The 22,354-nt window shown below is 39.3% G+C and overlaps 1 protein-coding gene across 1 annotated transcript; it reads left to right on the forward strand.

Moving 5' to 3' along the window:
• The first annotated feature begins 1,658 nt into the window (after nt 1-1,658).
• ylpm1 (YLP motif containing 1) lies at nt 1,659-21,040 on the forward strand. The gene is made up of 21 exons (XM_073852955.1): nt 1,659-2,390; nt 3,355-3,555; nt 5,885-6,082; nt 8,211-8,980; nt 9,070-11,172; nt 11,287-11,413; nt 11,524-11,677; nt 11,759-11,848; nt 11,932-12,094; nt 12,279-12,436; nt 12,687-12,841; nt 12,937-12,999; nt 13,199-13,318; nt 13,414-13,590; nt 13,678-13,761; nt 13,864-13,947; nt 14,058-14,138; nt 17,933-17,984; nt 19,731-19,855; nt 20,119-20,299; nt 20,607-21,040. Exons 1-20 carry the CDS (start codon nt 1,902-1,904, stop codon nt 20,263-20,265), a joined length of 5,541 nt encoding a protein of 1,846 aa, XP_073709056.1. The 5' UTR covers nt 1,659-1,901; the 3' UTR covers nt 20,266-20,299; nt 20,607-21,040.
• The last annotated feature ends 1,314 nt before the right edge of the window (nt 21,041-22,354 follow it).

The following is a 22,354-nucleotide window of genomic DNA, read 5'->3' on the forward strand; positions in this document are numbered from 1 at the left end:
ATCAAAACCTGATTTTTGTTCTCATTCAAAATGCAACATCTGTCCAACATTGGGGTCCAATGTCAACCTGACATATTGACATCCAGTGCCTGCTGGGTTGTGTCTGGTGCCTTAAAACACTCTGCCATTCTGGCACTTAGGGTTTCTTGCTCTATGAGTCAGTCAGTGGAGACTTTAATATGAAATGGCAATGATAGCACCCTAATGCATTTACATTTTTTAAGGTTTAATTTCTTGCAGAGTCACTCTAAATGATTAGTGTCAGTATTGGGATTTTGATCCAGTTCTTTATTTGGAGACCAGAAACCCTATGTTCTAAAATGTTGGAAACCCTTGAGTCTGGCACCTTTGACCACTTAACCATCCTGACACCTGATGCAGGTTATTTGTTGATCTGTCCTATTAGTGGTGCCTGCTCTTTAGTCAAATTAATCATTTGCATTTACATTACTGTCAAGACTGGGATTTAAACCCACAGCTCCATCCAAAGATCAGAAAGCTCATGTCCTGAAACGGTTGGAAATCCTTGAGTCTGGTACCTTAGACCACCTAGAAAATTGATGACCAGCTTAAACCAGCTAAGGACCTGCATAAACCAGCTAAGGACTATGTTAAATACAAATTACATATTTGCATTGTTTTGAGTTTTAACTTTTTGTTAGGTCACTCTAAAAGGATCTTCTCAGAAGTTGGATTTGAACCTACGCCTCCATTTGGAGACCAAAGGCCTGCACTAGACTCTTACTGTTTGAATTTCAAAGTACTTTTGAAGGCTGTTGCTATGCAGTAATTTATCTCCTGTGGTATACCACACACTAACCTTGAATGGGACTTTGGGTATACAGAGTGTCCTTTAGAAGAGGATAATGAGACAGACAGGTGGAAAAGGAAACAGAATGTATTGTGGTTGCTGTGCAAGCATCTTTACCTCACTGCGTCACACCCCTTGTGCAAGCTTAGTAATTACAATTAGGTCAGCGATACTCTTTAGGAAGTGAATTGCCCTTTCTGTTAGTTCTTTAATGAAAAAATAGGCCTATTCACTTGTTTTGGTGTTGTCACATACTCAGGAATTTTGGTCAGAAAATGTATTGTTATTCAGTCATCTTTTGTATGCGACTTTCAGATTTGGTCTGGTTTTATTTTGATACTGTTGAAATATTTAAGTTTGATTCCAAAGTAAAAACTGCGTTGTTTTAACACCTAAATAGAATATCTTACAAAAGATGCAGTTTGGACTAGTTTTGTTTTTGTAGTCAGGTTGGTAATTTGTTTTAACAGGTTACATTATTTGTACATTTTGTGTGTACTGCGGCATTTCCTAACTGCCACCAAAATAAAACGTTATAAATATTAGTGAAAACGTTTTGTTTTTGGCAGCTGCCTTGATCAGATATGATGACCACATGACACCAGACCCATCTTTCTCTACTTGATAAACTGTGCTTATGTTTTCATCGACAAAAAAATGTATTTTTAAATGTATTACTTCAAATCTAAAGAATAAAATTCGGCTTAAAAAAATAATATTGACTCTAATGAATGAACCAGTGCGACAGGTGGTGCTAAGGCGCCTCTCTTTCATGCAGAAGTGTAAAAGAAATGCGATGACGTATTACGCAAAGTGAGCGTCACGTTGACGCTCAGACGCAGGCGCAGTCAGGCACGCACACGGGCTCTTCGAGGAAATAGCATTCAGACAATAATTATGAATTTAAGCGTCCTGTTTCTTGCACGTCTGTAAAGATAAATTCATATTTTAAGCTTTCGTATGATAGTTAGAGCCCGTGCTAATAACTGCGATCATATTTGCAAACAGTCGTAGCGATAGTTACCAAGTAACCGGCTTTATGCGATTAGGCGGCTAGGCCTTGCCTGGCCCGCAGTGTCTTGATTCGAGCATGCATCCCTCCTGGGGCGGTTACGGAGGTGGACACCAGCCTCCTCCACACTTCGGCCCGCGGCCTCATCAGTTTAGGGGAGCTCAGCCTCCAGCAGTAGCAACAGCAGCAGCAGGGGGAGGATTTGGAGGGTATGGCGCTCCGTCTGTTACACCGTCGTCTAATTTCTCTAGTTTACAAGAACAGCATATGCAACAAATGCAGCAGTTGCAGCAGCTCCATCAGAAGCAGCTGCAGTCGGTGCTGCATCACTCCGGCAACGCCAACAACAGCGCGCCTTCGTACTGGCCTACAGGCGGTGTTGGTCACACTGCACCGCCTGGCAGTTTTCAAGATCCATCAACTCTGAGGGGGCCCGCTGGCCCAACTCATCCTCAACCTCAGCCTCAGCCTCAACCTCAACCTCCGCCACCAGACGTGAAACCTCCAGCTCCTGAGCCCTCATCATCTTCATCACCTGCAGTGAAGACCCCCGCTCCAACACCACAGGTTAGCGAATCCAGTGCATCGGTGGTGGATGAAAAGCCCGACTTTTCGTCGATGTCTCTGCAGGCAAGCTTCTGTGGCATGTTTTGCTATTGATCTCGTATTGATTTATTCATACAGTCACTTTTTATACAGTACACTATATTACCAGCTTGTGTACATCATGATAAGGCATTAAGATTACTATTTTATATTGATAAATCATGTAAGTTATGTCGTCAGTTGTCAGCTTTTTAAAATTGCTGTGATATACACGATTTAAAACATAACTTGTCGATTTAGCACATATGATTTGTCAAAATTAGCAAACATGAGTTCATTTAAACAGATTTGAAAAAACTTAAATTGCTCACAAATGGGTCCTCTGCAGTGAATGGGTTTCGTCAGAATGAGAGTCCAAACAACTGATAAAAGCATCACAATAATCCACACCACTCCAGTCCATCAGTTAACTACTTATGTGAAGTGAAAACTGTGTTTGTAAGAAAGAAATTGATCATTAAGTTTTTAACTTAATGTTAATGTTAGTTTTTAATCATTACTTCTGGCTAAAATGTGAGTAATGGTTTCAAGTTAAAATTCAGTGAAGGATTTTTCTATCGCAGACATGCAGCTTTTCACTTCACAAGACTTTAATTGATGGACTGCAGTTGTGTTGATTTTTTTTCATCAGCTGTTTGGACTTTCGTTTTGATGGCACCCATTCGGCAGCTTCCTGTTACTGCAGTCCTTTATTTAAGTATTGTATAAAATGACTGTATTTTTAAGACAAATTTTTTATTTAATTTCACAAATTATTCTGCTTTGCCTCTATTCAGACTTGGAACTGGTCACACTGCAGTTGTATGTTTTCAGTATTGTTGTCATTATTGTCAATCTAGTAAAATTCTGTACATTATGTGATCCTTATTATTATTTGAATTCAATAAATGGAAATATTTGTTATATTTGTAATTATTGTGTACAGGAGCAGCAGGAATATTGGTATCAGCAGCACCGTCAAAATTTGCAAAAGCTGAAAAACGAGAAGGCGAAGCAGAATCAAAGTTCAGCTAATGGAAGCCATGCTCCTGCTCCACCGCCTCCAGTTGAACCCCCAAAGAGCAACCCTCCACCCCCACCTCCCAAAGAGGAACCCCCTCCTCCACCACCACCTGATGAATCGAAGGTAAATTTCTGAGTAATAGTTTTTTTGTTCATATATTATATTTTAGTATGTATTTAACATTAGGCATGGGATGATAACCGGTTTCAAGGTTTACCGTGGTTTGAAAAAGTCACGGTTTCAAAACCGCAAAGAAAAAAAGTTATACTGTTCTTATGATATGAGCATTTTTTGTGTCATCAAAGTGAAAGCGCAGGACTCCCTACTAGGTTGTGTGTGTGCGTACATGCAGCGAAAACAATGCAGCCCCTCCCCCACCGGTTAGTGCTGGCAGGCGCGTGTCTGTGATTGTGCACGTGATCCGCAGTCAGTGAGACTCAGCAGTAATATAAATTCAGGACGGCCGAAGGAGGCGAACCCCCACAACTTTTCCCCCCGTCCAAAAGACCAAGTCAGCAGTGTCAGAATTTTTTGGGTACCGCCAAAATTCTGACGGCCACGGCCACTGCCACGTTAAAGGTGCAGTGTGTAGATTTTTGCGGCATCTAGCGGCGAGGTTGTGAATTGTAACAGTCCACCGCTCACCCCTCCCTTTTACAGAACTACGGAAGCCGATACAGGATTAAAATCTCGCCGTTTTTGACAGCAACGAATAGTGAGATTTCTTTTAAAATGTAATTTAAGGAATTATATTTACTTAATCATTCAATAAAACAATTTTATTGTGAATATTACTGTTACTTGTTCATCATTGTGTCAGTGTTTTTTCGCAAGCTGATAATTCTAAATTAATAAAAACATAATGGTTCATTAAGTAAGGTCTTTATGCACCCCTGAAAACATAGTTATGTATATTATATTGCACCTCTGTCTAGAGATCATCTTAAATATTACACAGTGCACCTTTAACTTCTTTTCAAAATCACGCCATTAAAAAAAAAAAAAAAAAAAAAAAAAACTCGCTGGCTCTCCTGTGTCTTTGAGTGTTTGTTTATTTTTGGAACTGCCACTAATGGTAATATTTTTGTTTTGATTAGGGATTGCATTTTTTCCATTTAGAAGGATTTGTTTTTGAAAAATTTATTTATGTTTATTGATGTGGATTATTGTTGAGCTGCAGGTTTAGGCTCACACAATTGACTGCAATTTAATTTAATTAAGAAGATTCAATTATTTATTTTAATTATTTTGCCTGATGTTCAATGTTGCAAAATCTTCTATATGTTTCCTAAAATAAAATATACTTGCTGCGTCCCAATTCGCATACTATCCGTCCTAAATAGTATTCGAAAATAGAATTAGTATGTCCCAAATCTTAGTATGTTTAAAAAAAGTATTCCAAAGATTCCCGGATGGTCTACTACTTAACTTCAGAATTCGAAGTGCGGATCAATGCACACTCTAACGGCTAATATTGCCCACAACACATTGCGCAGTGAACGAGGATTCGATTAGAACTACAAACACGCATAAAAAGTGTTTAAAAACTACAAACATGGAGAATATGCGCGACCAACGGACAGGTAGAGAAAGGGGTTTGAGTGATAAATAATCAGTGTGTAACCTGAGAAAAAATATTTTTTTAAATGTTATCCTCGTTATATTTTGTGTGCAGCAACATTATGAACTTTTATAATGATAGGTTTGGTCATTAACGTTTAAATGCGTAATTATGCAAACAGTTCTCGGCATGAAAGACTCCTGAAAGAACATGCCTCTTCATTTCTCTAATAAGGTTGGAAATCAAATCAAATTAAATGAAATGTAGATAATGTTAACTGTGATGATTGACAGGGCAGTTTAAACAGTGACAGGATTCAGGTTACTAAGCAACAGAGCGTCCGTTAAAGAAGCAGTTATGACAAAGTAGTATGTCCCAAAGCTTGCCTACTATTCTGCTACATACTCAAAAGTATGTACTTTTTCTTTACAAAAAGAGTACATACTTTTAGGGCGTAGTATAAGTAGGCAAATTGGGACGCAGAAACTGTTCTCAGTTGAAAAAAAAGAAAAAAAAAAGTTTTTGTTTTTTTTACCCAGACATTTAAACGTAACATTGTAGAGCAGTAATTAAAATACTGTGATACCGTGAATCCGTGATATTTTTATCGAAGGTTATCATACTGTCAGAATCTTATACCGGTGTCGTGAGAAATTGAGTCTGCCCTGGAATCGGGTCCCCTTTAGGATTCCGGCAGTAATGCCTGGTCAAAAATGTTTTATATTTTTATAAAAAGCAACATACATATAATACATCTAATACAATGATGTAATTATACTATAAAAAGTAATTTAATAACTTATAAATGTGTAATTATCCACAATAATTTCTTTATGGAAAAACGTATGAATTGATTACTTGTGTTTAATTGATCTCTAATATTCACCACAGCCAGGTGGCATCACTGACACAGGAGACCCAGCTGAAGCAGCACGTCTTCAGCAGCTGCAGGCAGCAGCTGCCCATTGGCAGCATGTGCAGCATCAAAGGGCCAGTATGCAGTACCAGGCATTGATGCAAGAGCATGCTCAACTACAGCAGATTCTGCAACAGTACCAACAGGTTATCCAACAGCCAGCACATCTCCAGGTACAATCTCTTGTCTTTTTAAATCTATCAGTGGTTTTTTATTTGAGTGGATAGCTAAGAAAATAGTTTGGTTTAAAGTAGGGCTGTCCCCGAATAGTCGAAGATTCGATGCATCGATATGCGGAGCCTGATTCGACCACCGATCTCACAGTCGAATCTTCGCGGGTGAAACGAGCATCATACCATTTTGGCAATATGGGGGTGCTCAATGTCTAATTGCACACAGAACTACTGGTTTTGTACGGTTATATTACGTTATATACAGCCTTTGATTATGATAATGCAGTAAAAACAAAAGTGAAAAGAAAGAAGCGTTCAATAAATATTTTTAACGTGTTTGTGAATAAATCTAACCACCCCTGTGACAGATTTAATTTTCACTTGCCCTGACCCATGATGAGATGCGGACCATCTTGACGGCAGGGATTAGGCGGCGATCACACCGAACGCGTTTTTGCAATTGGAGGCGCCTCTTTTGAATGGTTTTCTGTTGGCAGTGAGCCTTCTGCGCTCTGTTTATGCGCCCCCCGCGCCTCACGTTTTTGCAGGAGCGCTCCGAGCGCCTGAAGTTGAAAAAAAAAAAAAATCAACTCTGAGCGGAAAAACGCCCAACGTCATTCACGTTCTTTTCCATTGTCCAATCGAATGAATGGAGAGGCGGGCCTTCTGTTGTGATGGCGAAAGTTTACCGTTGCTTAAAAAGTCCGGAGACTGCAAGAAATGGAGGAGAAACCTTTGGTGTCTATCGTGGGTAACCAGGAGCTGTATTATTTAGGGTTTCTGCTAATATGACAGTTTACTTAACAGCAAAAAACTAAGATTTTAGAGCGTTCGCGCTATAATCCTTTGATTTGACTGACAGGACAGCTGTTTCGGTCGTTGCTTAGCAAAAAAGGCAGTGCTGTGCGCCTCGCATTTTTAGAACTAAAAGACGCGTTCTGTGTTTTTATTTAAACCTAAATAAGTTCGTCTGTCAGTTGGCAGGCAGTTTTGGTCGCTTTATTAAAAGTTGTTGCTGTGTGCAGTGTGTAAAATAAAATAAAAACTGTTTTACCCTCCTGCTGACTATAGTGTCGTGCCCCTCCCAACCCATTCACACACACACATAGGCCTAGATGATTCGACTATCGGTCGACTATAGAAAGATTCGAAAATTCTGATTCGACTATGAAAATTCATAGTCGGGGACAGCCCTAGTTTAAAGGTGCCATAGAATGGAAAACTGTGTTTACCTTGGCATAGTTGAATAATAACGGTTTAGTACATGAACATGACATACCATGAGTCTCAAACACCACCATTTCCTCCTCCTTATATAAATCTGGTGTTTGCAAAACACCACCGAAAAATAGGTCAATTCCAACATAACACTGACTATTACGCAATAGTCCCGATCGTTAATAGTTACGCCAACATTTGCATCGCCCAATCACCAGTAACGTCAGTACATCAGTAAAATAACGCGAGCTACTGTATGGACATGGTTAGCTTAATGCTAGCGGTAGCCTGTTATATTGCAGTACAGATGTACATATTGTTACATTGCAGTTAGATTTCACTTACCACATAAGTGGAGAGAGATGACTACGCTGATAATGACAAATGATTAACAAATTCTAGCAGAGCTCACATTAATATTCACGAGCCTTCCAAATAAGCCAATAACAGACCATTTCATTCTAGGGACGAATTCTAGGGTTGTAAATGGACTTGTAAAACCATTTCTGGAAATTTTTTGCCCTTTCCTATGCCATATACCTTCTATGTAGATATCAGAGAACAATTTAAAATATTGTTTCATTAGGAGGAGGAGGAGGTGAAATGACCCATACTAGGAATTTGTTCTCTGCATTTAACCCATCCAAGTGCACACACACAGTAGTGAACACACACACACACTGTGAACACACACCCGGAGCAGTGGGCAGCCATTGCTGGTTATTCACCTTCCCCACCGACAATCCCTGCCGGACCTGAGACTCGAACCCGCAACCTTTGGGTTACAAGTCCGACTCTCTAACCATTAGGCCATGGCTGCATTCTATGGCACCTTTAAAGCAAAAACATAGGAAAATGTACCAAATTTCACAACAATATATTATTATGATTGTTTAATTCTATCCACCAGACAATGCCTTTGGAGATGCAATTGCAACACTATGAACTGCAGCAACAGCGATTTGCTCCCTTGTACCAGGAGTGGGACAGGCACTTTAATTTGTGGTTAGAACAGTTTCAGTCATACCCACACAAAGACCAGCTACATGATTACGAAGCCCAGTGGAGACAATGGCAAGAGCAAATGAATTCAACTTCAGCTCATCTGCAAGAGAGAACCACAACCCTAAGAGCTATGCAGCATCAGTATGGTACAGCCCCTTCGTATGGTGGCATGATGGGACAATATGGACAGCATCGACTCCCTGGACCAGATGGAAACATGCATCTAGCAAGCTCAGGGCTTCCTTCTATGCCTCCACCAGTTAACATGGATGCCATGCCGGGACCTTCACCACAAGCCCCGTCATCTTCTGGAACGGTTATTCCACAGGGGCCATCACCTGCAGAACCTTTCCCAACTTCTGGTTTAGATTCTGTCTCTGAAACGGGTAAAAGTGCTGTACCACCTGGACCAGGGGTTCGTCCTGCTGGACCACCTGGACCAGGGGTTCGTCCTGCTGGACCACCTGGACCAGGGGTTCGTCCTGCTGGACCACCTGGACCAGGCGTTCATCCTGCTGGACCACCTGGACCAGGGTTTCGTCCTGCTGGACCACCTGGACCAGGGTTTCGTCCTGCTGGACCACCTGGACCAGGGGTTCACCCTCCTGGACAACAAGGACCAGGGGTTCGTCCTCCTGGGCCCCCTGGGCCTCGTGGAAGATTTGATGGCCCAAGGTAATCAATTTAGAATAAGGATTGCACAAATTATTAACACTATTTCTCTGGAGCGAGATTACTGATTTTTATTTATTTGCTTTTTTTAGGTTTGAAGGTCCCAGAGGCCCACGGTTTGAGCAGCCTCCCCAGCAACGGTTTAGTGCACCACCTAGATTTGACACTGGTCAGCGATTTAACAGACCTCCCAGAGATAATCCTCCTTACCCTGGGGTTCCAGTGAGACCTGAGAACCCCCCTAGGCAGAATGCACCTGCACGGTTTGAAAGGCCCCCTGTACCCCCTCAACAACCAGGGTGTGGAGCACAATCCAGTCCTGTCCCTGGCATTCAAACAACACAACAATCAACAAAACCTGATGCACCACCAGTTGTTCCATCTCAAATGGGCCCAGAAAAAAACAAAAATGCCCAGGATCAAAATAACACAGATGGTGCTCCCACTGGTCCATCACTGACAGATGACATAATGGACTCAGTGGATGGATTTTTTATTCAGAGTGGACCCATTCCTCAAACTCAGGATAATAAATCTGAAAATACTATTGCTGATACTGCAAAGCAAGATAAGTTAAAAGAGGATACTACTAAACCATCCCTACCTACAGGAAGTCCAAACATCACCAACAAAAATGCTCAGAAGTCTAATTTACAACCTTCTAAAACCAATAATGTTATTAACGGGCCACCACAACAAGCAAAGCCCCCACAAAAGGATACGTTTAAACCTGATGCACCTAAAGAAGCTCCTAGGGGGCCACATGTGATGAATCAGACAGGTCCACCACAGGTAGCCCGAGGAAGGGGAAGGGGCCAAGTGCCAGTGCCTCTTAGAGGCAGGGGCCGTGCACGTGGTCGAGGACAGTACATAGGACAAATGCATGACCCCAACTCTCAGAGAGAAATTATGCCAGAGGACCCCTATGACCACCAGCAACCAGATGGAGAGGACCAGGATTCTGCTTGGACAGACCCCTCTTTAGAAGGTCCTGGAGAAATGGATGACCAGGAAGCACCCCATGAGATGTGGCAACCAGAGGAGGAACATTTTCCAGAAGAATACTATGAAGATCCTAGAGAGAGAAGACCACCAGTAGGTCACAGGGAGCACCCAGAGAGCGCTCATCCAGATGAACACTGGGAAGAAGAAACACAGGAATACTGGGAGGAAGAAGATCCATACTGGGCAGAGAGAAGACCTCCCATGCATGCTAGACCTCCATTTCCTCCTGGTGGTCCTAGACGACCCCCTTTCCATCCTCGATTTATGCTTCATGGTCCAAGGCGTCCCCCTCCTCCTGGCCCCCCACGCGGACCTCCTCACATGGGACCACGTGGGATAATGGGACCACGGTTCAGACGTGGTGTAGGCCCATGGGGTCCACCACCCCGCCATGACATGATGGAGCAAGACATGAGACGGCCACCACCTCCTCATGAAGTCTTGCCAAGGGAACCGACTGGTCCTATTGGATATGAAGAAGAAATAGGCCGAGAACCTGGATGGGCTCATCCTCGTGGGAGAGGGCTCAGACGTCCTCCTTTACCTCCCCATGAAATGGAGATTAGAAGACCTCCCATGAGGCCTTCAATGCCAAGGGAGAGGTGGCATGGCCCACCACCCCATGAAGAAGAAAATTATGAAGAGGAATACCCATATGGTGCAGAGGATGAGACGTACAGAAGGCCAGCTCGTGAATACCGTGAAGATTATGAACAAGACGAGTATTATGGTTCTCGTGAGGAATGGGGCAGGGAGCAACCTGACCGTGACTATCCACCACGTCATCCACCAGAGCACATTAGAGATGATCATTGGTTAGAGGGAAGAGAAAGGCCATTCCCGTATGAAGATGAGAGTCGGTATAGAGAGGAACGAAGAGGACCATCTTACGCTGATGGTCCACCATATCAAGATCGAGATAGGGAGCCTCCTTATCACTCTCGTTCTGATTGGGAAAGGTCCCCGCCTCCACCTCCACCCCCACCAGAGAGGGCTTACTCTCATCCAGTTGGTGAAACGGAGCCCCGTTATGAACACAACCCAGAGCCGCTAGCTGGCCTGCCTGAATCTCAAGCCCTGGATGCTTCACTTGAGCAGTCTTCACCTAGTGCAACTAAAACTGTGCTTGCTCTTTCTCAAAGGCAGCATGAGATCATTCTCAAAGCTGCACAGGAGCTAAAAATGATAAGGTAAAAGGTGTTCCCAGCAGTGTATCATTATTTTAAGAACGTTCATGTCATACAGTCCAACTGGCTGATGTTATTATATATAGATATTAACTTGAGTGACATGTTTGCTCATAGAGAGCTCCAGGAAAGCAAGAAGGCTTTGGGAGAAGCTTCGAACCCAGAGTCAGCTGGGTTGCCTCCAGAACTTCCTGCTGGAATTCTTGGATTGGAAATCCCACCTGAAGTTAAAAGTGCTCTGCAGGCATGCCAACTTTGAGTTTCAAATTATGTTCATTGAATCAGAAACTAATTTCCAACATTGCATGTTGTTGAAAAACTGCAGATTGCTTCAATATTTTGTTTTTCTTAAAGGCTACCAATTTAATGTCAGAAACGGGACAGACTAGTCAACCTTTGGAAGTTGGCTTGCCCCCTTCAAATCAATCTACAGGCTACCTTCATTCTTCTGCATCCGCCCCTACAGCCTCATTCATTGCTAAAACAGTGGACTATGGGCATGGCCGTGGTCAGTATATGTTATCTCTCAACTCGTGATGGTAAAAGTAGCCTATTTAGACAAATTACATTCAGGTTTTTTATTAAGCAGATGCTGGTGCAACAGTGGAAAGGATTTCTTATGGAGAGAGGATTGTGTTGAGGCCTGCTCCACCCCCATCTGAGCGACATTATGAGAAAGGTTGGTTCTGTTCTGTTAATATAAAAAACCCGGCTTTGGTTTATTTTAATTCACATCTGCGATGAACCTCTCTCCTTCATTAGAACTGCTTGGCCACAGAGACCCATATTATGACAGAAGAAGTGACCCATATGGTGGTCTGAGAGAATTTGACCGCGATTGGGAGAGAGATCCATACAGGGAGAAGCCATCTCTGGATTATGAAAGAGAGAGATATGAAAGGGACCGTTACCTACGAGAAGAACGGTAAGTACTTCCAGACCTTACAGTTGCATCCAAGTTATTTTTTTATATTATAGCCGTATTACTAAATTTTTAATATTAAACATTTCATTATTTAGATCAAAATGTCTGTCAAGAGCTCTATAAGAAAGGTGCAAACGCGTATTCGGAATATAGTTTTAATGTTTTTTTGTATGTCTGGTTTTAGACCTCCACTTGGGCCTCGTCCAGGTCACAGAGAGAGAGAAAGAGATCACCCAAGCCGCTCAAGCAGGGATCGTGAGGTTTATAACCGACCAGGCTATGAAAGGTCCTCCTATGAAAGGAGTCTTGACCATTATGACCATGGATCCTCAAGCTATGGTAGTAAGTGAATTATAAAATTTAGTCATTAATTACTCACCCTCATGTCGTTCCAAATCGTAAGACCTTGCAGCAATGCAACTGAAATGTTTCCAGGCCCAGAAAAACCTGTTTGAAAACAGAAATTACACACTTAGAAGAATCCTGTTACACAAGCCAATTTGAAAGTGAATGCTGTTTACAATAAATAACGGAGTAATCTCTAAGCTTGAAAAGTTGAGAACTGTGTAAGATACCTGCGTTTCTTACCCAGGTGATCGGAGGAGCTATCCAGATGAGCGTCCTCCACCACCAACATCACTGCCCCCTTCTGCTCCTGTTGCTCCCCCTCGTGTGGAGAAGAAACCAGAAACGAAGAATGCTGAGGACATCCTCAAAGCCCCAGGTCGACTAACTCGACCTGACAGGGTATACCACACTTTTCTTCTCATTCTGAATCTTCTCCTTTTGAATCATCATCATCATCTTCTGAATACCATGCTCATGGTTTTCGTCCTTTTCAGATTGTCGTCATCATGCGTGGATTACCTGGAAGTGGCAAAAGTCATGTCGCAAAACTTATTAGGGTAATATGCTTTGTTTTGCCTCCATATTTACTGCTAAGCTAGCTATAAACATGCTGACACACAGAATAAAGCTTGCATAGCTAGACATGCATGAGATGTTTTAAACCAAAGAGACTACATAAAACCAAAAGTCTGTTTGTGTTTTTGCAATTTACCTTGTCATTTTAATTAATACATAAATTTACCTTTTTTGATGTAGGATAAAGAGGTTGAATGTGGTGGCGCACCACCCAGAGTTCTTGGTCTGGATGACTATTTCATGACTGAAGTGGAAAAAGTTGAGAAGGACCCTGATAGTGGGAAGCGCGTCAAGACCAAGGTTTGAATTTGCCTGTTCGTCATTCATTTCAAATGAGAAACCTCAACTTATTTTCTCCAACTGATCATGCAAATCTTTCTGACCACTTTCATCAGGTTCTTGAATATGAATATGAACCAGAGATGGAAGATACATATCGAAGCAGCATGCTGAAGACATTCAAGAAAACACTGGATGATGGATTTTTTCCATTCATAATCCTGGATGCCATCAATGAAAGAGTGAAGTACTTTGACCAGTTCTGGAGTGCCGCCAAGACAAAAGGGTTTGAGGTGAGCTTCCTTGGCGTTTCATGTAAATTTACTTTTTAAACTTTTTATCTTTACCTCACTGTGCTTTAACTGTTATTTTATTCTCAGGTGTACTTAGCTGAAATCACCACTGATCACCAAACATGTGCAAAGAGAAACATACATGGACGAACACTAAAGGATATTACAAAGGTAGTTTCTTTACCTTGATTTCTGTTTTTGTTCAATTTATCAGCTGAATTATATGTCATAACTGTTCATAAGCCTGGCTAATAATATTCTTGTTGCACATAGCTGGCTAGTGGCTGGGAATCTGCACCACCTCATATGGTACGACTAGATATCCGGTCTCTACTGCAGGACGCTGCGATTGAAGATGTAAGATTGATGAAGCCTGTAATCTTCATTAAAGAAATTAATAATATGTAATAATGTAAATGTTTCTTATGCTTTCCTTCACATTGTAAAACAAACTGCTTTTGTGATAGGTGGAGATGGAAGACTTCAACCCATCTGAAGAAGAACCAAAAGCTGAAGTGAAACAGGAAGATGACGACGAGACGGATCTGGTAGGACCTCTCTTTTCATGCATGCTTCTTTCATCCAATAATTGAAACTGTGATTTTGTAGTTTTTAAACGTGACCCAGTTTTGCAACAAAACAAGGTAAGTACTCTTACCATGCTTAAAAGTCACAGGATACTCTTTCCAAATCCAAGTTGACGAAGATGAAACAAATATTATTGTGCAAAAATTGCTGTGACCAGGGATCTCCTGGGCTATTTGGTAATTGCAATCCATATTCCTATTATGAATTATTAAATGCTTTTGCATTTATATATTGGCAATGAGCAAACATTGTCTGACTAATGGCAGTGACTTTGAAGTGCTTAAACACATTTAGCTGAAGTTTCTAAATACACTGTAATTTCATCTATAATGGAGAATCCCTGCACATTTGTCCTTAATTTTCAGGTTAATGGATCTAAACATTTTAGCTAATTAAAATATTTTACTTGCTGTATATTAAGACTTTTTTTAGGAATAGTTTTTTTGTAGTTTCAGAGGCAAGAAACAACTTTATTAAAATGGACTGTAGTGTAAAGTCTTCCTAAATCTATTTCATTTTGCTTTTGAGGAGTCTTCGTAATGAACTCAAACAGTTCCGAAAGGGTGTTTTTGTAGTAAATCCATAGAAGAACCTTTTAGTGAACAGTTCCTGAATATCCATTTTGAAGAACATTTTAAAGATCTAAAGAACCCTTTTCGACTATAAAACCTTTTCTGCATTTGAAAGGTTCCATGGATGTTCAAGGTTTTTCATAGAACCATTGATGCCCATGAAGAACCTTTATTTTTAAGAGTTTTTGGCTGCACTTGATTTGTAGTTTAAGTAGCTTTAATCGTATATAAGTCAGCTTAGTTTTTGTTTGCTGACCTCTAGATGCAAGAATGTCCGTTGATGTAACCGTTTTGTCTTAATCTTCTTCAGCCAAGAATTAAACGGCATCACTATTAGTATGAAATTCACACAGAAACACACCAAAACTGTATTTCTTGCCTGATGTTGTAGTTGAATTCCTTATACAAACCTATTATCATGGGACTTGAATTTAAATGCAAGACTTCCTGAAAGCTTCTTGGGTTTTGTCTTGTAGGAAGCTCTGCACAAGACATTTCTTTGTGCCTTATTTTAAAACAGCTTTCACAATGGAGCCATTAATTCAGTCTAGCTACTTATAGAAGGAAACTCTTGTAAATATGTAAAGACCTAAATCAAATAACCACCATGCCAGGATAACCAACCTGCCTAGGGTTCATAAAACTATCAGTAGAATATAATTGAAAATTGTCAATTTTGTTTATTCGTTGACCATTTTTAGTTTTACTTAGGGTTAATTAGTTGGAATTACAGTAAAATGTTTAATGCAGTGAATATAGTTAGAATATTGTAGAAAGTAAGGAAGCTCGTACATAAGGCATCAAGATAAACTTTTAACAGATGTTGGTCTGTCTTGGCATTACAAAGAATAGTTAAACTGGATAGTGGCTAAATTAGGAAAATTTAGCTTTTTTTAAATGAAAGAAAAGTTGATTATTTTAGGCGGTTTTAGACAGCATGACTAAGCATGTTACATTTTGAAAAAGTTCATGTAAACTTAAGCGTTTTTAGACAGTTTATCCTTTTACACCTGGTTACTATCAAGACAAATTAATGAATGGTTATATTTAAATAGTAATAAATGCATATCTTTTTGTTCTTTGATGTCTTGCTAAAATTAAACTGACAAACTTTTGTAAACTAATATGAAAGTGTGAGAATGTCACAATATAACTTAGTTTGGCATCTGAACTAATCATGGCTTTGAAAGCAAACACACAGTGTTTATCATTTTAGCTGCCAAACACAGTTACCAATACTATTTTTTTTTTTTTTTTTACATTTATTTTCATAAGTATATCTTTGTTTTAGTCTCAGCATATTGTCATGTAATTCCTCTTTACTGGTGTTGGTAGCAGTCATGTAAACCTTCAAAAATGCTTTTAAAAGTTATGGTATTTATGTGCTGTTTTTAATAGTGCTTACTTTTCACAAATAAGATTGTAAATATAAATACAAATTTATTTAATAACACCTGGGATGTTAGAGACAAATGTTGAGATGTTTGTACAACACTAGATCTCTAACAATCTGGCTGTTCAGTTCAATACCTTGTAACATTAATTTAGATCTTTAAAAATATTGAAAAGCAGTGTATGTATGTACTGTATACATATATACACTTGGAAAATATGCAGCATTCATGTTAACAGTACTGCAACATTTATGGCCTTTTATAAATTGATATACTGTAGTTATGACCTTTTATGATCACAAACATTACTTGAGACATTAATGTTCTAGGGTGTTTTGAGTGTTCACACTCTTATCAAAGAGTGCATATTCACAGCTTAAAAATTCATGTCACGATTATTTGGGAATTGCAACTTTTTCTTCTTTTTGTATATTTGTGCATTTTTTATTTAAAGTATAGTTTTAAATCTAGCTGAAATCTGACATTGCTCTTTTAAGCAAACATGCAGTCTGTACATTGCAGCAAAAAAAAAATGTGGTCGTAAAAGTTTGGAAATATTTAATTTTACTTGAAAATATTAAAACAGTAGGAAATAGAATGCTTTAAGATAAAGCACATTCATTTTTTGGTGCGTTACTAACATTAAAGTCTCTTGTCCAGAAAACTGTTAAAAAAATATACATTTATGGCTTATGTACGATCACAAACATTTAATGTGGCTTCGGTGTTGATGACTTTATACCAAGGTTTTGTGTAATTTCCTATTTTTTTTTTTTTTGTATTAAGACTTTTATGGCTTAATATAATGTAAATGATGTCTTTTATTGAAATTTGTAGTAGAAAAGATTTGGGTTATTTAAAATTCACATTGTTTTATACATATTTTGGATTATGGGGCAGGTGCCATTATTTTAATGACGTGAAATGGTTGCACTCTGTGAGCTACTGGCATTACCTGTTACTATTTTTACCGCAACACATTATGATAAAAAATAAATAAAATAAAATAAAATACGATGATCACAGCTACTGAAAGAGCTATATAAGCATAAACTTAAACAAAACTCATCATACTGGGGCTTTCCTTTAAAATTTTATTAAGAGATGAGTGCTTACATTTTATCTAATTTTACCATTTACTAATTTGAATTCAGTTAAAGTAGGTTTTATGGATTTGTGCTTCAACTATATATAACGCTATAATTGAATGTAAATTTCCAGTTCAAAAATAACTGTTTTTGTTACCACTTATATATTTATCATATGAAAAAGCAAAGTTTCTCAATCCAAAGATCCAGTGGTAGCATGATTCCTCTAGGGCAGGGTTGAGAAATACTTCTGAAGGTTGCAGAGAAGAATAATTTTACATTTAAAAGTGAAATCCTTGTCAGTATCGAGTGTTTCCTGTGTGTTGTGCTATCAGCTTTGTCTTATCCCATAGTTACCAACCTCTGCTGCAAAAATGTGTCTTGGCTTCGTGATTTACATTAAAATTAATGTGTAAAGCTGTTAGTTTTGTAAGAATCCAGTTCATATACACTGCATAGTGTATTAAAAATGCATGCTATTCTGTATTAAGTAAACTTACCCTGAATAAGGACTGTTCATCAGTTGTTGCCTTTGTGACTTATTAATGATCTTTTTTTCAAGCTTATTCTCTCATCATCCAAAGCATCATCATTGCTCCCCAGCCCCTATTCTGTCTCTGTCCTTCCTGTCACGCTGTCTGTCCCCTCTTGTCTTTCATCACCTGAGGATTAACCGTTGGAGTGTCTCTCTGTAATATAGGGATACCTTCCGAAAAGCAAATGGGAGATGGACACTTCAGAAGCAAAACTTGGTGGGTATTTATTTCTTTGTAGTTTTACACAAAATATTCATAGCAATATGTACTGTATGTGGTTGTCTTTAATACATGGTCATGTATGGTTGTTATCTTTTAATATGATTGTTTTCAATAATTGGTGTCATGCATATAATTGGAAACTTGGAGGGTACTCAAACCCCGACAACATCACCAAGGCTCACCCCAATCGGTCTGACGGGGTGCTCTACAGCGATCAAAAGTATTAAAACAGAAATCGCTCATAACTCCTAAATCGTCAGTCGTAGGCTCAAGCGTCTTATGTCGTTGGAATCCATGCCTTACGGTGGACAAAACGCAAGCATCCGATTCGAGAGCCTGACAAAATTTCTGGTATTTGGGATTTTTTTCTACTTGCGTACTTGTCCTAGGTTTTTCACCCGATCAGAACCAAATCAGTTCAGAAAGATTCTCTGGAGAGAGAATATTAATTATTATTAAAAAAGGTCTAACTTTCGACTCGCAAAGGGATGCAAAAAACGTTTGAAAGGGGCAGTTCTTTTACACACTACAAAAAAAATCGTGGAGCTTGGCCACTTCCTGGCACTATAAGAGGGGGAAAAATGACTGTACCTATGCAACCATTTGTTCTATCAACATAAAAATTGCTATGCACCGTCTTGGTCCAAAGTACCACAAGTGTCTATAAGGACATTTGCTTATCTCAAAAAACATGGTTGCCATTAGCCGTGGAAGTTTGAGCACCTCTTAGACATGGTTAACGGAGGACGAAGAAAGAAACGTGGTGATATCGTGTTTTTCAAGGGCGTAAACAATTGTGCATTACACGGTTTATGCATAATTGTGCGATATCCGTTCCTCATTCCGGACAACTTTGCCTCTAGAACCACTGCTGTCAATCAAATCCTTTGTTAGATGATTGAGAAGATTAAAAAAAAAAAAAAAAAAAAGCTTTTGCAAATTAGTCCTAGGTTTTTCGCTCAATCTGGGAAAAACACTGCAGTACAATTTTCAGGACTCTCTAATTTTTAAAAAGGAAGCTATAACGAGGTTGTTTAGAAATCGGGGCCTGTCCCAATTTACCCCAAATCCTATAAAGTCTAAAGGAAAACTCAAAACCTGGTGAGAACATGCGACAAGTGATTCTAAATCAGCATGCACTAGTTTTAAGGAGATAAGACTACAGCTGGTGCTATAACAGTCATTACAAAGCAAAATAGCCCTTAAAATTGTGCATACAGTAAGAATAAGAGCTTTTAAATTTTACAAAACTGAGATGTATATATCATATGAAAGCTCAATAAATAAGCTTTCTATTGATGTATGGTTTGTTAGGATAGGACCATATTTGGCCGAGATACATCTATTTGAAAATCTGGAATCTGAGGGTGCAAAAAAATCAAAATGCTGAGAAAATCACCTTTAAAGTTCTTCAAATTAAGTTCTTAACAATGCATATTACTAATCAAAAATTACATTTTGATATATTTATAGTAGGAATTTTACAAAAAATCTTCATGGAACATGATCTTTACTTAATTTCCTAATGATTTTTGGCATAAAAGAAAAATCAATAATTTTGACCCATACTATGTATTTTTGGCTATTGCTACAAATATACCCCAGCGACTTAAGACTGGTTTTGTGGTCCAGGGTCACATATTAGCATGTGATTTACCATGAGTTAGTAGTTTTGTCACAAATAAGTGTTCATCAGATGTAGAACTGGTGATGACTTTAGATACTGCTTTGTCCTTGCAGACAAGCTGGATGGTCTGGTGGGTGGAGGCAAGAGAAAACGAGAAACTGATGTGTCTGGCATGGAGGACTTCCTTCAGCTGCCTGATGACTATGCCAGTCGCATGTCTGAACCTGGCAAAAAGAGGGTAATGTGCTGTACATATTTCATTTATTAGCTTTCAGTTACTGTTTGTAGTCACCTGTTGTTCAGTTTTATATTTTAAATGTTATTGAGAGTTGCAGATTGAAACTCCTCTTTTGAAAAGGATTGAATAATTGGTCTGTATTTTTAATTTTTTTTTGGTTGGTCTGAACAAGTTGATTGGAATATTCATAGCTTTTCATGCTCAGTTTGGGAAAGGGGATGATTTAAACAAACATTTTTCACTCATTAAACTTGATCTTCCAGGTGCGCTGGGCTGATCTTGAAGAGAAGAAGGATGCCGATAGAAAGCGTGCAATTGGTTTTGTAGTCGGTCAGACTGACTGGGAGAAAATCACGGATGAGAGCGGCCAGCTTGCTCAGAGAGCTCTTAACCGCACCAAGTATTTTTAGGAGATTTTGTAATGACATTTGTACAGCATTTATGGTAAGTTTCTAACAATTCAGCTCTTTTGATTAGCTAAAACTGATAGTCATTTCGAATGCAGATAGAAAGCTAGAGACATGAGTTTTGCTAAGCTTTAGAACATACTTTCCATTTGCTTATTTGTCTACATCAAACATTGTTAAAGTTAAAGAATGTCTTGGGTATAGATTCCAACAAAAATAGCTCAGTTGACTTAGCCTAATTCAATAACTCTGTTCTTAGTAGTTAATGTGATCCACTGTCATACAAACAAATTTTTTCAATTCTCTCTTCATTTCTTTTTAACTAGTCTTTTTCTTTTTTCCAGGTCACCAGTTCATGAAATTCTTCATTTCCAAAGTGTACTGCCTGATGAAGAAAGAGCATCATCTCTTCAGAAACTGGCGCTTAGTTGTTGGTGGTCGATCCTGTAGTACACGCAATGGCCTTCGTATAATATCTTGTGTAATGTAAATCCTTTTTTGTTTTATCTACAATCTTATTTTAATAGGTTAAGCTTTGTGTGTAGTTTTGTAGCAGTGATGCATTTGATTGTAGGTGATATCCGTACTTTCTTTATTTTTATTCCATAGATCGAATGTATTTGGCCCTGAAATGTTCTTGTAGTTCTCACACACACATGTACACACCCAATAAATCTTACAAAACAGTCTCATAAAGAACCCTTATACAGTCATTTTTCATGTTACATTGCTATTAAAAATCTGTCTGTTAAGCTGAATTGTGAAACTTTGGTTTGGTGGCTAAGCTGTAATTAAAGATTTGAAAGAAGCTCTTCAGATTGACGCAAGACACATGACTTGCTTGCAAAATAGTTTACTGGCTTCTCATGTGGCAACATATTGAATGACAGGTCTGTTCTAGTGGTTGTTATTGGCCTGCTTATTATTTGGTTTGCCACATAAGTTGCCAGGAAACATGGGCATGAATTTTGCATAAAGTGCTTATGACTTATACAGAGTTTTGTTAGACCCAAGCTTTGTTTTGTGAAACCTCTCATTATGCATATGTATTTGTATACAGCGAAGGACAACATTTTTTGATCCCCTGCTGATTTTGTATGTTTGCCAACTGACAAAGAAATGATCAATCTATCATTTTAATGGTAGGTTTATTTGAACGGCGAGAGACAGAATAACAAAAAAAAAAATCCAGAAAAATGCATTTCAAAAAGTTGTAAATTGATTTGCATTTTAATCAGTGAAAAACATGACTTAGCAAAACCCTTGTTGGCATTTACAGAGGTCAGATGTATCTTGTTTCTTGTAGCACACATCTCAGGAGGGATTTTGTCTTACTCCTTTTTGCAGATCCTCTCCAAGTCATTTAGGTTTCAAGGCTGACGTTTGGCAACTCGAACCTTCAGATCCCTTCAGATTTTCTATTGGATTAAGGTCTGGAGACTGGCTAGGCCACTCCAGGATCTTCATGTGCTGCTTCTTGAGCCACTCCTTTGTTGCCTTGGCCATGTGTTTTGGGTCATTGTCATGCTGGAATACCCATCCATGAACCATTTTCAATGTCCTGGTTGAGGGAAGTTCTCACCCAAGATTTGACGGTACATGGCCCCCTCCTTTGTCCCTTTGATGCAATGCGGTTTTCCGGTCCCTTAGCAGAAATGTTTCCACCTCCCATGTTTAACAGTGGGGATGGTGTTCTTGGTCATAAGCAGCATTCCTCCTCCTCCAAAGACGTTGAGTTGTTACCAAAGAGTTCGATTTTGGTCCCATCTGACCACAACACTTTCACCAAGTTCTCCTCTGAATCATTCAAATGTTCATTGGCAAACTTCAGACGGGCCTGTACATCTGCTTTCTTGAGCAGGGTAACCTTGCGGGCACTGCAGGATTTCAGTCCTTCATGGCATAGTGTGTTACCAATTGTTTTCTTGGTGACTATGGTCCCAGCTGCCAGATCATAGACAAGATCCTCCTGTGTAGTTCTGGTCTGATTTCTCACCATTCTCATGATCACTGAAACTCCATGAGGTGAGATCTTGCATGGAGCCCCAGACCAAGGGAGAGTGACAGTTATTTTGTGTTTCTTCTATTTGCG

This window comes from Garra rufa, chromosome 13 (assembly GCF_049309525.1).
Source record: "Garra rufa chromosome 13, GarRuf1.0, whole genome shotgun sequence".
Taxonomy (NCBI): Eukaryota; Metazoa; Chordata; class Actinopteri; order Cypriniformes; family Cyprinidae; genus Garra; species Garra rufa.

What these genes read in the sequence shown, in the direction of transcription:
- ylpm1 (XM_073852955.1), top strand. Translation starts at nt 1,902, where the DNA reads ATGCATCCCTCCTGGGGCGGTTACGGAGGTGGACACCAGCCTCCTCCA. An exon ending in CGTTACCTACGAGAAGAACG is followed by an intron (nt 12,095 to 12,278) that starts GTAAGTACTTCC and finishes GTCTGGTTTTAG; the next exon opens with ACCTCCACTTGGGCCTCGTC. An exon ending in CTGAACCTGGCAAAAAGAGG is followed by an intron (nt 19,856 to 20,118) that starts GTAATGTGCTGT and finishes TTGATCTTCCAG; the next exon opens with GTGCGCTGGGCTGATCTTGA.